Source organism: Argentina silus, assembly GCF_951799395.1.
Source record: "Argentina silus genome assembly, chromosome: X".
In the NCBI taxonomy this organism is placed as follows: Eukaryota; Metazoa; Chordata; class Actinopteri; order Argentiniformes; family Argentinidae; genus Argentina; species Argentina silus.
Window position 1 is genome coordinate 1,814,471 of NC_139653.1, and position 18,476 is coordinate 1,832,946.

The 18,476-nt window shown below is 45.2% G+C and overlaps 1 protein-coding gene across 3 annotated transcripts in view; it reads right to left on the reverse strand.

Annotated features, from left to right (window-relative positions):
* The window catches only part of ltbp1 (latent transforming growth factor beta binding protein 1), a 103,831-nt gene extending 85,800 nt beyond the window's left edge, over positions 1 to 18,031 (reverse strand). For all 3 annotated transcript variants that reach the window (XM_083694836.1, XM_083694837.1, XM_083694835.1), the window contains exons 1-3: positions 17,533 to 18,031; positions 16,598 to 16,668; positions 8,341 to 8,665 (exon numbers count right to left, since the gene is read on the reverse strand). In XM_083694836.1, the coding sequence (XP_083550962.1) occupies positions 8,341 to 8,665; positions 16,598 to 16,668; positions 17,533 to 17,885 (749 nt within the window). In that variant the 5' untranslated portion in view covers positions 17,886 to 18,031. The remainder of the gene's footprint in view (positions 1 to 8,340; positions 8,666 to 16,597; positions 16,669 to 17,532) is intronic.
* Between the last annotated feature and the right edge of the window lie 445 nt (positions 18,032 to 18,476).

Below are 18,476 nucleotides of genomic sequence, written 5' to 3' on the forward strand. Positions count from 1 at the left end.
CTCAGCGGGACCTAAGACAGGGCTGTGTACGTGGGAACAGAGTGGAGGCCACAGGGTGAGGTGAGAGACAGGGGGAACAGTCACTCTGCACACACACTCATATCATAGGCCATCCACAGACCACTCTAGCACAGTATAAATAAACAGAATGTGATAGCCTTGTAAATAGCCAACACTTTCCACCACGCTTCTTAAATAGCCATTCTGTTTTTGTATGTGAATATGACTGTGTGTGTGTGTGTGTGTGTGTGTGTGTGTGTGTTTTTCAAAGAGAGAGAGTGTGTGAAAACTACAGTATATGCATGTGTGTGTGTGTGTGTGTGTGTGTGTGTGTGTGTGTGTGTGTGTGTGTGTGTGTGTGTGTGTGTGTGTGCATGTGTGTTTGTGTGTGTGCGTGTGTGTTTGTGTGTGTGAGACCTCTTCAACCCTACCACACTCATCACTCCATTCCTAGAATAGAAGAGGGGTATCTCTTTACCTCCTCCCCAATGAGGCAAGGTGAGAGGTCAGGGTTGGGCTGCTTTCTCTCCCTGGCCTTCCGGCTCTGCTGACTCCACTAAATAACCGCAGACACGCGGCAGAGAGAGAGAGAGAGAGAGAGAGTGAGAGAGAGAGAGAGAGAGAATGGGTAGATGTGTTCTCTGGCACTACAGCCTGCTGCTGGAGAGATAGAAACCAGCTGGTCCAGTGTTTACATGAACGTCTCTGGAGCAGAGAGAGTATGGGACCAGAGAGAAGGAGAGTAGATTGCCATTGATACAGTATATCTATCTAAGCTTCTCTCCCTCCCTCTCCCTCTCTCTCTCAAACTCCCTCTCTCTCTCTCTCTCTCTCTCTCTCTCTCAGTGTGTGTGTGTGTGTGTGTGTGTGTGTGTGTGTGTGTGTGTGTGTATGTGTGTATGTGTGTGTGTGTGTGTGTGTGTGTGTGTGTGTGTGTGTGTGTGTGTGTGTGTGTGTGAATCTCTCTCTCTCTCTCTCTTCCTCCCTCCCTCAGGAGCCTCATCCACTCATTGTTGTTGTTATCATTTGGACTTCATCTTCTTCATCTTCTAAGCTAACCTGCACAGGTGGGTTTAGATAGCCAAACACAGGTATGTACCAGTGAACAGCATGGAGAGATAAAAGGACATTGTCATGTGGAGTGTGTTGTCAACATCTAGTTGTTTGTGGGACAGGCTTCCTCATCCCTCCAAGGCACAGTTCAATCACAATCAGGATTTAAATATTTTTTTACCGCTGTGGAACGCATTAAATGCTGGGACACAATCAAATAAATACAATGGTATCTGCTGCAGCTAAGCCCTAAATAGGCCAGCACGAAAGAGCTAAAAGACAGTGTAGAGAGAGCCAGAGAGAGAGAGAGAGAGAGAGAGAGAGAGAGAGAGAGAGAGAGAGAGAGAGAGAGAGAAAGACAGAGGGAAAGTTATAAACATATGATCTTATTCCAGTCTCAACAAAATATCTGGCAAGAGTGGGTGTGCTGGCAACGGTTGTGTAATTAAATAGAAAAAAAGAGAGGATTTCTTTTTTCTTTGTTTCACTGTATCCAAGGAATGGTTACAAGAGCCTGGTAGTCTGAAATATCAGAGAGCAGATCTTGCTTATTTCTATATAAACAGATCATTGACAGAGGGGTTTGAACCTGTTCAGTCTCGGCCGTCAGCACTTGAATTCTCTGGCCACACTCACACACACTCCACCACCGCTGGCCTCTGCTGCTCTTCCAACTCCTTCCCTGCAAGAATCGACACTGAACCTGGTGAACTTGTGTGTATGTGTGTGTGTGTGTGTGTGTGTGTGTGTGTGTGTGTGTGTGTGTGTTGCATGTCCACTGCTTGCTGCTCCTCGCTTTCAGGTGCTGCTGCTGGCAAGCTCTTTTGAGCCCTGGAGAGCCGAGTGCGTAAGCCTCTCCATCACCAAGGCAGCAGGGGACCTCTGAGCAGCAGTGGGCCCCAGAGGTAGGTTTGTGCAGGCCCACCGTTTGTGGATACGCCCTGGCTTCCACCATCCACTGCCCCACTAGTCTGGTAGGTTAACCTTTCTGAGGTGACATGACTACTGGAGTAAACCCCTGATGAAGATTCTGTGGCGAAGACCCGCATTAGTCAGGCATCAACAGACCGAGTCCTGGCAGTCTAATGCAACCTCACTTTGCAGAAGGTCATCATGAGCTCTTCATGTCACTGGAGAACGCAGGGTGGAGCCAAGACAGTGAGGGTAGGGACTGCACACACCTACCTTCACTTGCTTGCCATGCTCCCATTACCCCATGTCCCTCCCCCTCTCCCCCTATCCGTAACAAAGTCTTGGGTGGCAGATGCAGGTGAAGCATGTGACTGGGAGCATCTAGCCCTACCCTGCACGTAGGCGGCATGGGAGTGATGGTCTCTGTGGCATGGGATGGAATAGCGTTTCTCCTCTGCAGCTCCCCATGTGACTGAGCAGCCAGGCTCTGCTCACCCTGAATAAGGAAGGGCCTAGAAAATGTGGCCTGTTCCTCTCTTCCTGGACAGCCTGCCACAGCTGCCGGGTCATGGTTGAAACCGAATGAAAAAGATTAACCCTCACACTAGCAACTTGTCCCTACTCTCTTAGATGCAGGTGATCACTCCTGTTGATCCTGTTGCCTGAAAAGAAGAGCAGCACTGGTTGCACATGAGCTGAACATGGACATAACAGCTCTATGCCAAACCTGTTTCCATGGAGTGGACTCACTCACCGAGGTGGGAGAAGGACACACTTTATTCTGGAAGGGCTCCCGGAGCCTCGATGGAGGAGGATTTGCTGTCAAGACGAGCCTGCTACAAAAAATCCCATAATCCCCTGTTGGTATCAGTGAAAAACTCATGTCATGACGCATTCCACCAAGACCCGCTACGCCACCCTCATCAGCGCATACGTCCCAACCCTGGATGCAGAACAGGAGAGCAAAGAAGCATTCTATGCCTCCTTACACTTCGCCATATACAAAACTCCCACTCCCACTGACAAGCTTGTTCTACTTGGAGACTTCAACACGAGAGTAGGCTCAGACAATGGTCTATGGAACAAGGTTTTTGGTCCGCACAAGGAATCTCAATGACAATAGCCTCCTCACCCTCTGTTCTGAACACCACCTGGGTATCACAAACACACCCTCAAGGATAAATTCAAGACCTCTTGGCAAGATCCCTGCTCCATGCACCTTGACTACACACTCTATAGGATTCACCCGAAGAAGACACCAAGAATCTGATGATAGTGCACCTGCAGTTAATAACCTTCTTCAGTCAAAGCACAATGCCCAAGCAGCACACATAGCAAACCCACAGTCCAGCAAGGCTTGGCTCTCCGCCATCAGACCCAAGACGCAAAGAAAACTTAGAGCCATGTAATATGACTGGTGGATGAGTGGTAGAAAGCAAGGGAAATGCAGCATTTTGCTGAAACCCACAACTCCCACAGCTTCTCATGATGCCATCAAGTCCATCTACGGTGCACAAAGGAAAAACATAACCCAAGTTAGATCAGCAGAAGATGCCACCATCTACAAGGGCAAACAACAGATCCTGGATAGGTAGGTTGAGAATTTCAGGACCCTCCGAAACACTACAAATCTAGCAGGCCATAAAATACCCCATGACCTCCCAAACATACCCCCCGTTGAACATCTGGACATCCTTCCCAAATTCGCTGAGATCCATAAAGCCATCAAGGGCCTCAAAAACAACAAAAGCCTAGGACCCGATGGAATCCCTAACTGTACAAACATGGTGGATACCTCCTTACTCGTCATCTTTACCAACTTATCACTGCCATCTGGTCCTCTGAAACCATTGATCAGAAATGGAAGGACGCAAACATCATCACCATCTTTAAAAGGAAAGGCGATAAAGCGGAATATGGTACCAGGGGAGGAGATTCCCTACTCACAGTTGCAGGCAGAGTTCTTGCCTGGGTCATGCCCTTCTGCCTGTCTACACACATCCCAGAGAACCTCCTGCCTGAAACACAGTGCGGTTTCAGACGAGGTCAGGGTACATTGGACTTTGTAACTATAAGCAGTGACCCTCTTCTCATACAACTCATTAGGAGTCAACGATTGCACATAAAGTTCTGATTGGACGGAAATGTAACATCCGATGCCTCCTGGCCTCCTCCAAAACCACCACCCAACACATCCATGAGCTACAGTATGCAGATGACTGTGCCCTCCTTGCCCACTCACCAAACTGTATGCAGCATGCACTCAATGTGGTTTCCTCCATCTGCAAATCCAAGTCAACATTCCAAAAACCCAGATCATTGTGCAACAGTCCACCACCCAGCAGGATGTAGCAGTCTTCACCATCAACGGCCAGCAGCAACTGTGGTTCCACTCTTCACCTACCTCGGCAGCATCTTGTCCCATACTTGCAACATCGATGATGACGTCCAGGTCCGTGTGGGTCTCGACTCCGCGGCCTTTGGAAGGCTTAAGTCCACCAGAGCAGCAAAATACAAGGCTGTCTGCCTGGCTACATTGCTGTACGGTTCTGAAGCCTGGACCCCATACTGAAGGCACATACCAATTCTAGAGGCACTCCACATCCGGCGCTTACAACGGATCATGGGCGTGTAATAAGAGGACAGGGTGCCCTACAGTGACATTTACACCTGGCCACAAACTCCCAGCATTGAAGTGTTTTTCGAAACATTTGCGCTGGGTAGGACATGTGATACACACGCCTCTCCTGCACCTCCTACAGGCAGATTCTCTATGACCAGCTGAAGGATGGACGTAGGTCTGCAGGGGGCCAGCTAAAGCGATATAAGGAACACCATAAATCCCTTCTGAAGCGACATTCAATCATCCGCACTGGAGAGTATGGCTGCTGATCGCGATCCACCAGGTGTGGCCATCCACCTGGCACCAACACACCTCCAGGAGGCACCACGGAAAGGAGAATGCGGCAGCGTGCACAGAGACACCAACGGTATGCGGGGGCCTCCCTCTCATGTGCTGACTAAAGCTGCTCCTCATGTGGCAAACCGTGTGGGTCACGCATTGGCCTGCATAGCCACATGCAGTGGAACAGACACAATACCCCACATTACCCCTGTCAAATACACCTCTTTTCCCATGGCTCCTTTGATATCTTTTTATCCTTTTTATCTGATGAAAAACCGAGAGAGAAGAAACAGGCAACTTCCTGGGTTTACAAAGACATTCATGCATCAGAGATAGTTGCAAACACATGCATGCATAGACATACACAGGTATGCACAAACATGTGCACACGCACGCACGCACGCATGCATGCACGCACGCACGCACGCACGCACACAAACACAGACACACACACACCTTGTAAAAAGGGCCTGGAAACATGGGTCATAGCAAACATGGGGGGAGTCTGTGCATGTGTTCATGGCTCAAACTGTGCAAGCCAAAGAGGAGGAAAGTGTGTCATTCTGCCATAGCTTTCCCTCTGAGTCAGCCTCTATTCCCACAGGTGTTGAGAGGTGAGCTCATGCCTTCCTCATCCACCCACTCAGCCCTCAGCCCTCACCCTCACCCCCAACCCAGACCCTACTTGTCATCCCCAGCAGCTCACAACACAAGCTTCTCTGCTTCTGACGAACAGGGAGTTAAATTATTAAGAGTTATGAGTGTATGACAGGTAGGGTATATTAGTAATGGCAGATATGATTACAGTGACTCATGTTTGAGATGGGGAAAGTGACTTTGTGCTCGCATGGGTGGGTGACACACACTCTGCAGGGGTTTCCTCAGAGAGAGAGAGAGAGTGACTAAGAGAGTCATCACTCATCTGGCACAATGACACACTCCAAAAACGTGCCACACACACTTATACACACATGCACGCATGCTCACACACACTCACTCAGTGTATCCAGCACTCATGTTGTACTAGTACCTTTCAAAGGTCAGGACACTGGAAACCATAGGGGGCACCAATTGAGACAGACTGGCAGACAAACAGGCAGCTTACTACTGGGACATACGGTAGAATACTTTACCATAGAATAGCACGGGATTGAATGTACAGACTCCAGCAAAAGTATTACATACATTTAGAGCTTAATTGCCTCAACAGTTTATAGTATTAATGTCAGTGAATACCCTTAAACCTTCCTGCTGACTGACTAGATGTAGGTTTGAGTAGCAGTAGCAGACAGGTCTCATGTGGACTTCTGAAAGCCAGCACCTTTAGGAATAAAGGAGGTTATATAGAACCACCTGTGCTACCCGTCTCTGCCTCCAATTGTTTCATTTAATACTCTCATTCCGTCTTTTTTCTTTCGTAAATAAAGTAAAAACAAAAAAAGGCACATAATTTCGTCTTGGCCCCTCAGGCATGACCAGAGGCATTCCTCAAACTTCTTCTGTCTGGATCAGGTTCTCTCTTGCAACTCACTCGCACACATGCACACACATGCACACACACACATACACACACACACACACACACACACACACACACACACACACACACACACACACACACACACACACACACACACACACACACACACACACACACATAAATCTTTTCAACACTAAATCACCAAATCCCCACTTCCGTATGTAAACCAAATACAGGAGCAGTCTAGCTAACACCTCCAGTAATGCCAGATCTTAGTCCAGACTCCAGACTCCTTCAAGTGCCCTTTCATCTTTCCAGAATCATTAACACATAGTATCAACAAATCACATTCTGAAAGCTAATCTGGGATTCTATGAGGTCACCCATTGAGGTCCCACTCTCATCACAGGCCTTCCCTAGATCAAATAGAAACATTGACCTGATGTTTAACCATTTTTACGTTGGAAGAATGTGACTGCACAATGACATTTGCATTAGACTATTTTTCTTAAACTACTTGCCGAAAGCTTGCTGTTGCCAACCTCAGTAACATTTAGCAATACTGTTTGACCCTGGTAAGTGAAGCATAGTGATAGCCATTACAGTAACATTAACCTGTCTGCGATGACTAATGTGTTTGACTAAAATGATATATCTGACCAACCCTACAACTGTGCTCTGCCATTGAGCTCCCCTCCTATCATTTGTATCTGTCGCTGTTTCCTTCAAAGAGCAGCTCTGCCATAAGAGAAGAGTTAGAAACAGGTCTATTCATTATGTGACATCACTGTGGGAATCTAACCAATGAAATCTGATTCTGATCACTTTAAGGGTCAGGGGCTTCAGTGAGATTCGTCATTGGCAGGGTTTTCCATATGTCGCGTTGAGTAGTCTGTCTATGTTTCATATCAATATATCTTTTTGATATGATTTGAAAATCACCTGAACCTGCACAGAAATTTGGCACATTTTGTAAAAATATATTTGTGTAATAGCCTAAAATGAAACCTCTCTCTCTCTCCTTGCTGCTTTTTGCATATCTAACTGATCTAATTATGAATGATTGACCTCAAGATTATTATTATTTTTCAACATATCAGATGACATGTTCCTCCGCTTCCATGAGTGATGGGGGAATAGTGGCTCCCTATGAGAAATAAATCCCAACTGGAAATTGAGAGCAGCTTTCGAGGACACAGATCTGGTAGCAATTACACTTGCCTGAGCAGCACATTAAAACCTCAGACATTTTACAACGTACGCACGTAAAACACAGCACATAAAATGTATTCATTAATGTTTTAAATATCATTCATCAATATCAGGGCTAGTCCATCCAGTGCCAACATTTCTTGGACATGATGCGAGGCAATTTTGGACATTTCTATCAACATGCTGCCCCATATTCAAGTGAAAAGGGAGATTTATTCAAAGTCTGCATTCACTTCAATTAGTCTTGACAAGGCGAGAGGCCTTTCGCCGTGTCCAATGTGATTGCACATTTTCCGGCAGTCTACTGTAGTGACAGGCAAAACAAACCAACAGCCAACCGCAGCAGGAGTTAGCAGCATTTGAACTAGAGTGTATGAAAATGCTCTAGGTGATCCTACCTATCACACTGATGGATGGTGATAATGTGACTGTCTCACTGGGTAAACACCTATAACACCGCGGGGGGGGGGGTTCACGTGACACTAATTGCTGTGGAGGGTTGGCTGGGGTCCTCACCACAGACAGGGACACCAGCAGAGAGTGCATGTATGATTATCCACAGGTGAGACCTCAGACCAACTCGGCCTTTGTTTGACAGTTAGCAGCATTTTTGACTCCACTACCTATAAACTGTAAGGAGTGTGAAACTAAAACAGATTGGAAGAGATGTGATGAATTAAAACAGCCTTTCCAAGCAACACAAAGCCAAAAAACAGTGGGAGTGGGGAGGGGACTGGTCGGTGGGGGTTTTCAAACACATACTGGAGAGGATACTCACTGTTGCTGGACGTGCTGGGGTCGGATGAGGTGGGGAGACTGCTTGACCGTCAGTCTCATCTGGGCCATGTTGTTGACCTGGCCAGGGGCAGGGGCATAACCCTGAGGGGCCACCTGCTGGGGAATGGGTCGCTGGGGGACTAGGTTGTGTCCATTGGTGTGTCCATTGGTGTGTCCATTGGTGTGTCCATTCCCAGGTAGTACTGGATAGGAGGTGGTGGGCCCTGTCTTCTGTTCACATGCCTTGCCCTTGGAGCCTGGCTTGCAGACACAGAACTGGGGCCTGAGGCACATTCCTCCATTCTGGCACTGGGGTAGGCAGTTGGCTGCAGCACAAAGCACACGGAGAGAGAGAGAGAAAGAAAGAAAAAAAAGAGAAAGAGAAAAGGAATGAGAAAGAGCAATGTGCACAAGTTTAAACACTCTAACATTAGCACAACACACACGCACGCACGCACACAGAACCAAAAGCAGACACAATATCCCATGTTAAATGCCACTTGTATGATGTCATCTAAGGGAGCCCTCTGGTAGCTATTTTCAGTCATTTATTGAGGAAACTGACTTAAGGGGGTTCATTAAGGTGCCATACAGTCAGTACTCAAAGACGTATAGCAAAAATGGGAAAAAGGTACGGTACCATGAATCAGATTATTAGCAAATATGAAATTCTCCTCTACATTTGAATGCAAACAACAGGCATACCATCCCCCAACAGACACAGAGACAGGGCAGGAAGAAACTCTAAAGGGTCAATTCTCTATAACAGTCATGGTCTCAGAGACAAAAAACCTTTCTTCACAGTTGTTATAAGCAGCCAATGTAAATACCACCTCCATGGTTCCTCCAGTCCCCTCACTGTGAATGTACCCCCACCCATCCTTAACACTGAGAGGTTGACAGTGCTCTACTCAAGCTCAGGGCCCTGCAATCAATCACTGTAGTCCTGGCTGAATGCCATGACATCATGTGTGTGGGCTGAGGCATCAGAGAGAGGGACTCTGTGCGTCGTTGAGTTGTTACAGGCAGGTAGCCTGTAATTACCTCCATTCTCTGAAGGCACATGTAATTTTTCAACTACAAAGCCTGCCTCTCGGCGCAGACACACACACACACACACACACACACACACACACACACACACACGCACACGCACACACACACACACACACGCACACACACACACACACACACGCACACACAGATTCAGTTGTGTATAGGCTCAGAATGGATGTAGACTCAGCCAGAAACAGATACTGTAGACAAAGACATGCACGTACACACACACACACTGTAGGTAATCCAATCACAACATAACTCAAACTGGTCCCTTTCAGCAGAGCACAGGTTACAGTGGGCCACACGTGTGTGTGTGTGTGTGTGTGTGTGTGTGTGTGTGTGTGTGTGTGTGTGTGTGTGTGAAGTCAGGAGCAGAAACAGCTCAGCGAGGGGCTTGTATCTCTCCCAGGGTTGCCCAGGGACCCTGAGGGCGCCCCCCCCCCCCCCCCCCCCCCCCATCCAGCATCAAAGATTACATCACTCCTGTTTTTCCCCCTCTTTGCTGAGTTATGTTTTGGTTTCAACATACCCCCATACTATATTTTTCCACTCTGCTTTTTTTGCTTCTTTTCCGACTAGGGTAAATAGTTTTCTTTATTCCCCCTGCACCTTTGCTGGACCTGAGAAGGGGCAGCCATCTGTTTTAGTCCTCTCTCTCTCTCAAGGCTACACAAGAGCGCTGTTCTGGGACAAGGGCACGGTGATGCCGGGTTCAAGTGTTAGCTGAGGAGGGAAAATAAATCACTCAAGGTGATACATCCCTGCTTTGATGAAACTACACCTCGGTTGACTCATAGGGCGCTTTGCAGAAGACTACGAGGGGTGACAATAATTGAACTTGTGTGCATGTGAGCATGTATGTGTACCTACGCGATGACTTGATTAGTGTTGCAGCTTTGATACTGAAGGGTTGGGGAAAAGTGGTCATAGGTCAATTTTGGTGCCATTGAAAGTAAATAAAGGCCTAGAATATAGAAGCGGGGCTTTAGTAATTCTGACTTTGGTGTACTATTGCTCTGTTCGACATATGTAGTTAACGTTTGATAACAGACCACAGCCTATTTGTCTGTGAGGGTGAAGTCATGTGCAGGTGTCCAGCATTAATAAGAGAAGAGTTTGGCTCCTTAAATGTTATCTCGTGGGACCCGAAGAGTTTGTGGTCCGCAGAGCCTGGCACAGGGGGATGATAAGACGGGTTGAAGAGGTAGCTGATTATTTGGTCAAGGTCTCACCTCTGCTCGTGACTTCATACCCTGCAAGAAATGTATGTGGACAGCTCACTGTTGATTTGAAACCCAAAACCTGTTACAGTGTTCTAATATGATAGGCTGATTTTGATTCCTCCCAGTAGAGAATACTAATCAGTGCAACGCTAAATCTAATGTAGAACCAGGTACAACTGTGAATGCACAGGGGAATACTTTGAGAATTACTGAATACTTGTCATCACAAGTTTCTCCGAGGCCTGTTTGACCAATAAACAATCTATACATAAGTCCACCGTCTGATATCTCTTCATTATTGACCACTTCAAGGAGTCCTTCAATACAAGACCAAGGAAATCCCTGTGAAGGCAGAACACCATATGTATGGAGAATAGGCATATACAATAGATCGTCTCTTGCAGCATATGGCCAGAGCAGATGTGTCTTTCATTGAGAGGCAGCAGCCCAGTCAATGAGGCAGAGATATGGTAATGTTATGAAATGTGCCATTAGCTTTACAACCTGCATATTTACTGTGATAAGCACACATGCAGGCATGCACGCACGCACGCACGCACGCACGCACGCACGCACACACACACACACTCATTCTTCTTTCGTCTGGCCTGCACTGGCTTGATGTTGCCTATGGGACAGAATAAATCTGAATAAAATGTTTCTTGATTTATTCCTTTCTCACAGTTACATTGGGAATAGTGTCGTGGTTGTCTGAACACTATGTTCAGACAACATGAACACTACGAAAGAAAATATAACTATTTGCCTGATGTCCCTTTTTTCTCTTGTGTTTTCACTTTGAACAAACTGTCCACCTCAGAGTCCGACCTTTACATATATTACCTAGGACAGAGACACCTGGCTAAATGACTCAGCTAGTTTGGGCCCCAATACCCAATGGCCACTTCTATACATTATTACTCATTATTATGTAAATCACTGTCGTTGACTCAGGGGCTGCTACACACTGAAGTCTGTTGCTGTGCATCAATGGGAAGCATTGTAAAGCTTTCTGCAAAGTGCCTGACATCGTGGTTCACCAGGCCTGTGGAAAGCCAAGTGGATTAAGACATTCCTGTTTCTATGGCATTCTGCCCTCAATACTCGGTCCTCACCCCACTTAACTGTTGCTCCATGTACAGGCCATACTGTATGAAGGAGTTTCAGGAGAAACCACAGGAGTTTTCTTAAACCAACAGACTCACCATAAACCAACGGGTGTTGTGCTGAGATGACTTCCTCCATTGCTCTTGTAGTACATTTCCTTTGTCAAAGAATAGACAGATTTGCTAATCTCCCTGATAAGAGTTATCCCCCCCCCCCCCCCCCCTCTTCTAGACTTCTCTAGCTTTAGGAAAAGAAAGGGTTGAGGCGTGCTCGCCTGGTCTTGGCAAGAGGCTGCGATTGCAGAGAAATGCAAAATATGCATGTGTAGCACGAGTAGACCCAGAGACTAAACACATACCTGAGTAACCAAAGAAATCCAAAAAGAAAACGTAAAGTAACTGGAGGTCTAAAGCATGGTGGATACAGGGGTCTCATAAAGGGGACTCCTGGAAAGGCCACAGAGACTAACACAACTAACTTTACATCAACACCATCTTGGCTTAAGTGTTGACTGACAATATTTCTGTCTATTTAGGGGACTTTTTTGGCTTGTGAGCGCTAATCTTAGAACTAGTGGCTGAAATTAGAGAGCATTTTTCAGAACAGTTAGTTTTATTTCTCCAGCAGATTGTACTAGCCCTGTCGAAGATGTGTAGCATCCTTGATTTACCCTAAAGCCTTAAGAGCAGCAGAAGAAGCACAAAGACACCTTTGTAAGCCGATCCTATCCTATCCACATTGTTAGCTGGCTGCCGCATGTGTTTTCAAAATCCCGTGTTGTCTTCAAATGACACGCAATGAAAAGAAAGAGGGACTGGGGGTACTAGAAATCTTGAATAAACCATTTACAGTTGAACCTGTCACATTCTCCTAATTTTGAGTTTCAAGTAGTACTACTTTTTGGAGAGATCCTTCATGAAAAATGAAGACGGCTCCACTGCTATGCCATGCAGTGAAAGCCGAAGTGAAATATTTTCATGTTCTGTTTTGTCTGGCCCACACTGCCTGTTTTCAGGTTGAGCTCGGTGGAGGGAGAAATGGGCTGGGCAGGTTTTCAAAGCATGTGATTACCATGCAGTTCCACACATGTGCATACCTCCTCTATGCTCCAATAAAAACCTATTGTGATTGAGCCTGACACGGAGGATGGTGGTGGCTGAAGCCCATAGGGATCTGGGCTTCAAAAACTCTCTTCAATCTCTCCATCTTTCATTTCTTTCACACCTCTTTTTTCTATTTTTAATTGAGCTTGACGCAATGTGGTAATGGTGGTGTATTGTGTGTTGGGGAAGACATCTGAATTCTAAAAGTGGGACATAACATTTGTACCATCACTATGTGTAGAATTGTTCAGGTATGCAGGCTATTATACAGTAGCTATTGGGGGTTTATTCACAGCCTACACTCAACAACAAGCAATATTCTCTCATTGTAAAGGCTGATTTTCTATTATTTTGAGATTACCTCAAATGAACCCATGACTGAGACTACAGAGCACTATTCTGCTCTGCAATTCAATAATGAGAAGTTGTTTGACAACCTCCACTGTGACTAGACTAACTAAATACTTGAAATGTTTTCTCCTCATCTCTATTGAATTACAGTCCATTAGGTGGACCGAGAGGAGAGTTTTGGTATCTGCATCACATGCTTGAATGGATGCCATCAAAAAAACAAGCAATGGATGCCATCAAAAAAACAAGCAAACAAAACGTTAAAAGGGGCAAAAACGGCCATAAACGTTTTAAACATCACTTACATCACAACGTCAATGCCAGCATCATGATTACAGTCAAATGGTGTTACCTGCTTTTTGGCCATAAAAAAGTTCCCCTTAAAACAGATCATGTTTCTGTTCTCTTTATTTTTTTGTTTAGCTTTATACATATTGTGTGCAGCTTTGCATGGAAAATATCCAAGCTTAATATCCTGGTGGTAATGTGGGATAATAATTTTACAGCTCCTGCTACCCGCAAAATTAAAAAAGACTGAGCATGGTGGGAGGTTGGTGAGGTGTTGGCATGACTGACAACTTGAAAGAGCACTTTGTGCAGCTACTAGCAGGCGGCGTGTAAGGCGTTTCTAGAACAAACAAGATTAATTTCTATTAAGAAACCCTTTTGTTAGCACTTTAGGTGAGGGCAGTAGATAGGGTGTGTTGTGTGTGTGTGTGTGTGTGTGTGTGTGTGTGTGTGTGTGTGTGTGTGTGTGTGTGTGTGTGTGTGTGTGTGTGTGTGTGTGTTTATGTGTGGGGCTGGGAGTGTTATTATCATATTTGTTCATGCCATATCCAACAAGCACATTGAAAATGGAAGAGAAAAGTCAAGTATATTTGTTTACACTAATTCATCAATAATAGTTGCATTGTTTATGTATCAAATTTATTAGGGTTGTCTACAGCAGTTCACTGCTATAGATCCAGGCCCTCATTACTAACCAAAGTACCCTGGAGTGACGTCTGGAGACCTCCATTTGTTGATGTTAGTGTAACAGTGTAATCACTGAATCAATACCAAGCAAAAAAATAATGAACTGCTTGTGTTTAGTCAGGACATTAGAATCATTAGAATACCACATTTTGTATTTTAAAGAACTTACATATTGAATATAACATATTGACGGACTTAATTGGTGTAATTGTACATAGCCTACTGTGAAAAAAATGTGAAGCGTCAATGCTTGATTACAAGTAAAACAGAACACACATCTGAAGCAATAATGACAATAATGAAATATAATTATACATATTTGCAAGGAGGTCTATACAAGTATATATAAGATAAAAAAGTAAAAGTGGACACAAAATCGCTTCTTTTTCCAGTGGGTATGTGCTCTACGCAAATGCGTCAGTAAAGTCCTTGGACAAATCCGTCAGCTCTTATGGTCCACCATGCAAAACAAATATTGATGTTGTCTCCCAGCTTAACTATGGCATGAGTACAAAAAATGTAATAGGCCTATGTTTTTAAATATCGGTATGATGAAGGGTATGTGTTTGTTCTTCGCAGGCTGGGTGCACATCGTGTAGGCTTCTATTCACATGTAATCACTTTGATCATGCAAATAACTGTTATTGTATGTCTGTTGTTTAACATCACCGGCCTTTACGCAGACACACATACTGTAGCCTGCATACACACACAGCAGGAGATATTATAGGATGATCATTGAAAACAAGGTCTAAATAGACAGAGAAAAACTGCTTTTCGACAAGGAGGCTGGGTGTGTGTATTGATCATGCAAATAACTGCTATTGTCTTTCTGTTAGTGTGTGCAACCCATCATGGTTGAAATGTGTAAGCTATTCATACCTGTTCGATTCACCATGATGAGAGTAAAAGTCACAGTGACTTTTGGGAGCAGGTGTTAATCGCACCTCAGGATGTTACTTGTAGATGTTGGCTAAAAGCTGTGGTGGTCATGAAAATGCTTCCAGATTTGTTTCTGTGTGATTTTGAAATTGTAACAACACTATTATGTTAAAAACAGACATTTAGGAAAAGTCAGGGCAGGAGGGGTACATGGGTTTTACAACGGCAGAGTTATATTATTATTATTATGATCGTGTCACATCACATGTGTCTGTTTGGGACAACTAGTGTTAATAGCAATCAGAGTGAAAATCTCCACACAGTGCCTCCCCCATGTTATACAAGAAGAGCAATGAAAACCGGATGACCTGAGAATGAGCTTAACAAATAAAAACATTTTAAGAACGCATTCCTTTTCCCTGAAAGAACAACTCTACAGTGAAATACATAGACTGAAGCTAAAGCTTCTAAAGCTCTGTAACAATTCATCTTTGATTTCAGTCCCCCTAATTCCAGCATCAGGCCAGGGAGTAGGAGGACTGTGATCTTGACATCAAAGCCATGGGTACTGAAGGAATGTCCACTATTGGTTCTCCTCCAGAGACCTTGCACAGCGTTTCCTATGACCATGTAAACAAGAGCCTTCCGCATGGTGCCTGCCTGCTACCATCCCCCCCTATAACCCCCCACCCGCAGCACAATTAATGACCCATGACCAACTAAACACTGAGCGATAAACACATACTGGTATTCACACACAAACACCAACACACACACAGACACACATATATATATACACACACGGACACACAAACACACCATGGAAAACAACACAGAAACAGTTCCTCTACAACATCCCTGTCCAAGGTGGGAACAGAGCAAACTCACTGGGGCCTGTTACACATATGAACCAGGGGTCCCAGAAAAAAACCTGTAACTCCTGGCTTCCCCAGGAGGTCCACCAGACTCGGCGCGGAGAGAGCCGTCTGTCTCTTACATAACAAGTTGGCAAGGCCTCATGGTCGAATAAAGAAAGCGATCCAGTCAGTCGGTCCTATGCAATAACAGTGTTCTCATGAGTCGGCAACTGCACGGCCCTAACACTGACAGTCCCGTCATTGTTCCCAGGTGGGCAGAGCCACTGCCAGCAGCAATGCCATTTTATTTATAAAGAGAAGCATAGAAGCATGCTGTTCTCCAATCTGTCACTACGAATCATCCAAAGGCGCCTTCAGAACATGCCTAAGGTATATGTGTTTGTATGTTTGGGTGAGGTTCCAAGTAGAGATGGGGAAGAAGGGGGTATAGTGGATGGTTTGTAACTGGTATGATGCTGGGATTTTGGCACGTAGGCCACATTAAACGGGAGCAGACTATTCCATACATTTTCCAAAAGAAGAATGAGGTACAAGGTGCTAAATCAAGAAAAAAACATAGAGGATATATACTGTGAATCCATGGCTGTCATTGTGAATTTGAAGGAACATTTTGGACGCCTTGGGCAGTTCGCCCACATGTTGTGGCGGCTGTGTTACTGTAGTGTAGTGTGCATACTCACGCTTGGTGCAGTGCTGCGATCCAGAGGCCTGACTCCATCCGTGACAGCACTGCCCTCCACAGACGTTCACCCTGCAAATACATCCAAAAAGAGAAGAGAGATGCTGTCACACACACACACACACACACACACACACACACACACACACACACACGCACACACACACACTCCTACCCGCTTGTCCCCTCAAGCCTGAGATGACCCACTAAAAAGTTAAGCTAGTTCTGGTATGTGGAGTTTCCTTTCCTGGGAGGTGAAGTTCAGCACCCCCGGCCACAGTTGACAGTGTGGGAATGTCCTCACTAATCACACTTCTGAGAGTAGAATACTGCAACTGGGGCCCTGCAAATTGAGATTATGCTCCTGAACCAGGCAAGATCCAGACCATTTGATTATTTAGCTTTGAGGACACTTTATCCATCTTTTTTAGAGCTTTCCAGAGTTGCTGGTATCAACTTTGTTTATGAGAGTCTACAACTAGATGCTTGTGAGTGAGATACTGAACATCAAAGCTCATTAAATGCCCCTCATTAAATGCCCCACGTGTTGTGGCGTGATGATGTGTTCTAATTTTGGTCAATAAGCTGCTCATGCTCAAATAATATAAATGTATTGGAAGTTTGTCTTGCAGATCTATTCAAAGATCTTGGTCAATTAGTGTTGATGGTGATAGAAATAGCCTCAGGTGTTGTTGGACTACCTGCCTTCTGCCAGGTGTCATCTAGTTTAAAGAGTGCTCTAAGCTATTCTACTATACTTTACGCTAAGGCATGAAGCAAAGCTCTAAGCCTACAGTAGGTGACCCTTACATTTTTTTTAAATAGTGACACACACCACCTCACCAATAGGATCATTTAACACCTATATTATAGTCTGATATGGAGTTTATTGTACAATTCAATCTATTTCAGAGGTGCCCACAAAAGATATCTTACCCTGACATTTTCATTTGGTGACTCTGATGAACGTTGTGGCTGGTATGCCGAATGACTTGCTGATGCTGCGTAAACTGCGCGTCCTGCCGAAGCGGGATCGGATTCGCTTGGTTTCCCATCCGGCGGGTTCGGATCTGGCCACCGTAACTGGCCGTGAGCTCCACATTGTATGAGTGGGGCTGTCCCGTGGCACCGGAGCGCGATGAGATGGAACTCACATGCACCCTGTCCGTACCGCTCGGTCCTGGCTGCAACACGTAGAATCTCCTAAACCCACTCTGATCCATGGACACAAATGCCGGGGAAACGAATAAACCTATAGAAAATAAGAGGTCCCATCTGATCCAAGCCATATCCACTCCGTTTGTGCGCGGAGCGAGAGAAAACTTTGTAAGAAATTCCTAGAAGAGGGTCAGTTGTTTGTGGTCCGTATCTGAAAAATATAACTCCTGTGACTTTATCGCAAATAAAAAAGTTCTATATCCCTGAGCATATTCGCCTAGGCACCGACCTCCAAACCGAATTTTTAAAAAAAAACAAGATTTAAAAAAACGTAGCCTTTAACTTAAAAATAAAATAGGACATGTAGCAAAAAAAGGTTATGAGGGGTCTAAAACGGAATAAAGCACTGCTTTATCCTCGGTCCTGCTATGGGGGAGCTGGGCAGCAGATGTTACGGCTGCTATGGCTACGTCTGTGCGATACTTTACTCTGCAGATGAGATTGAAAACTCTTTAAAAGTTTCACTGTGTAAGGGCAGGAGTTAGTGTCAGAACTGAACAGCCAATCTCCGGCAGACATGACGTCAGGAGTGAGAAGCTTATTGGAACACAGTTGTGGGGCTGAACCCTAAAAAAAGTTTGGAGAGCTTTGAGATAATATAGTCGCCAGAGATCTAAAGAAAAACTATTCCTCAAGGCGCATGAACTTTCTACTGTACTCTG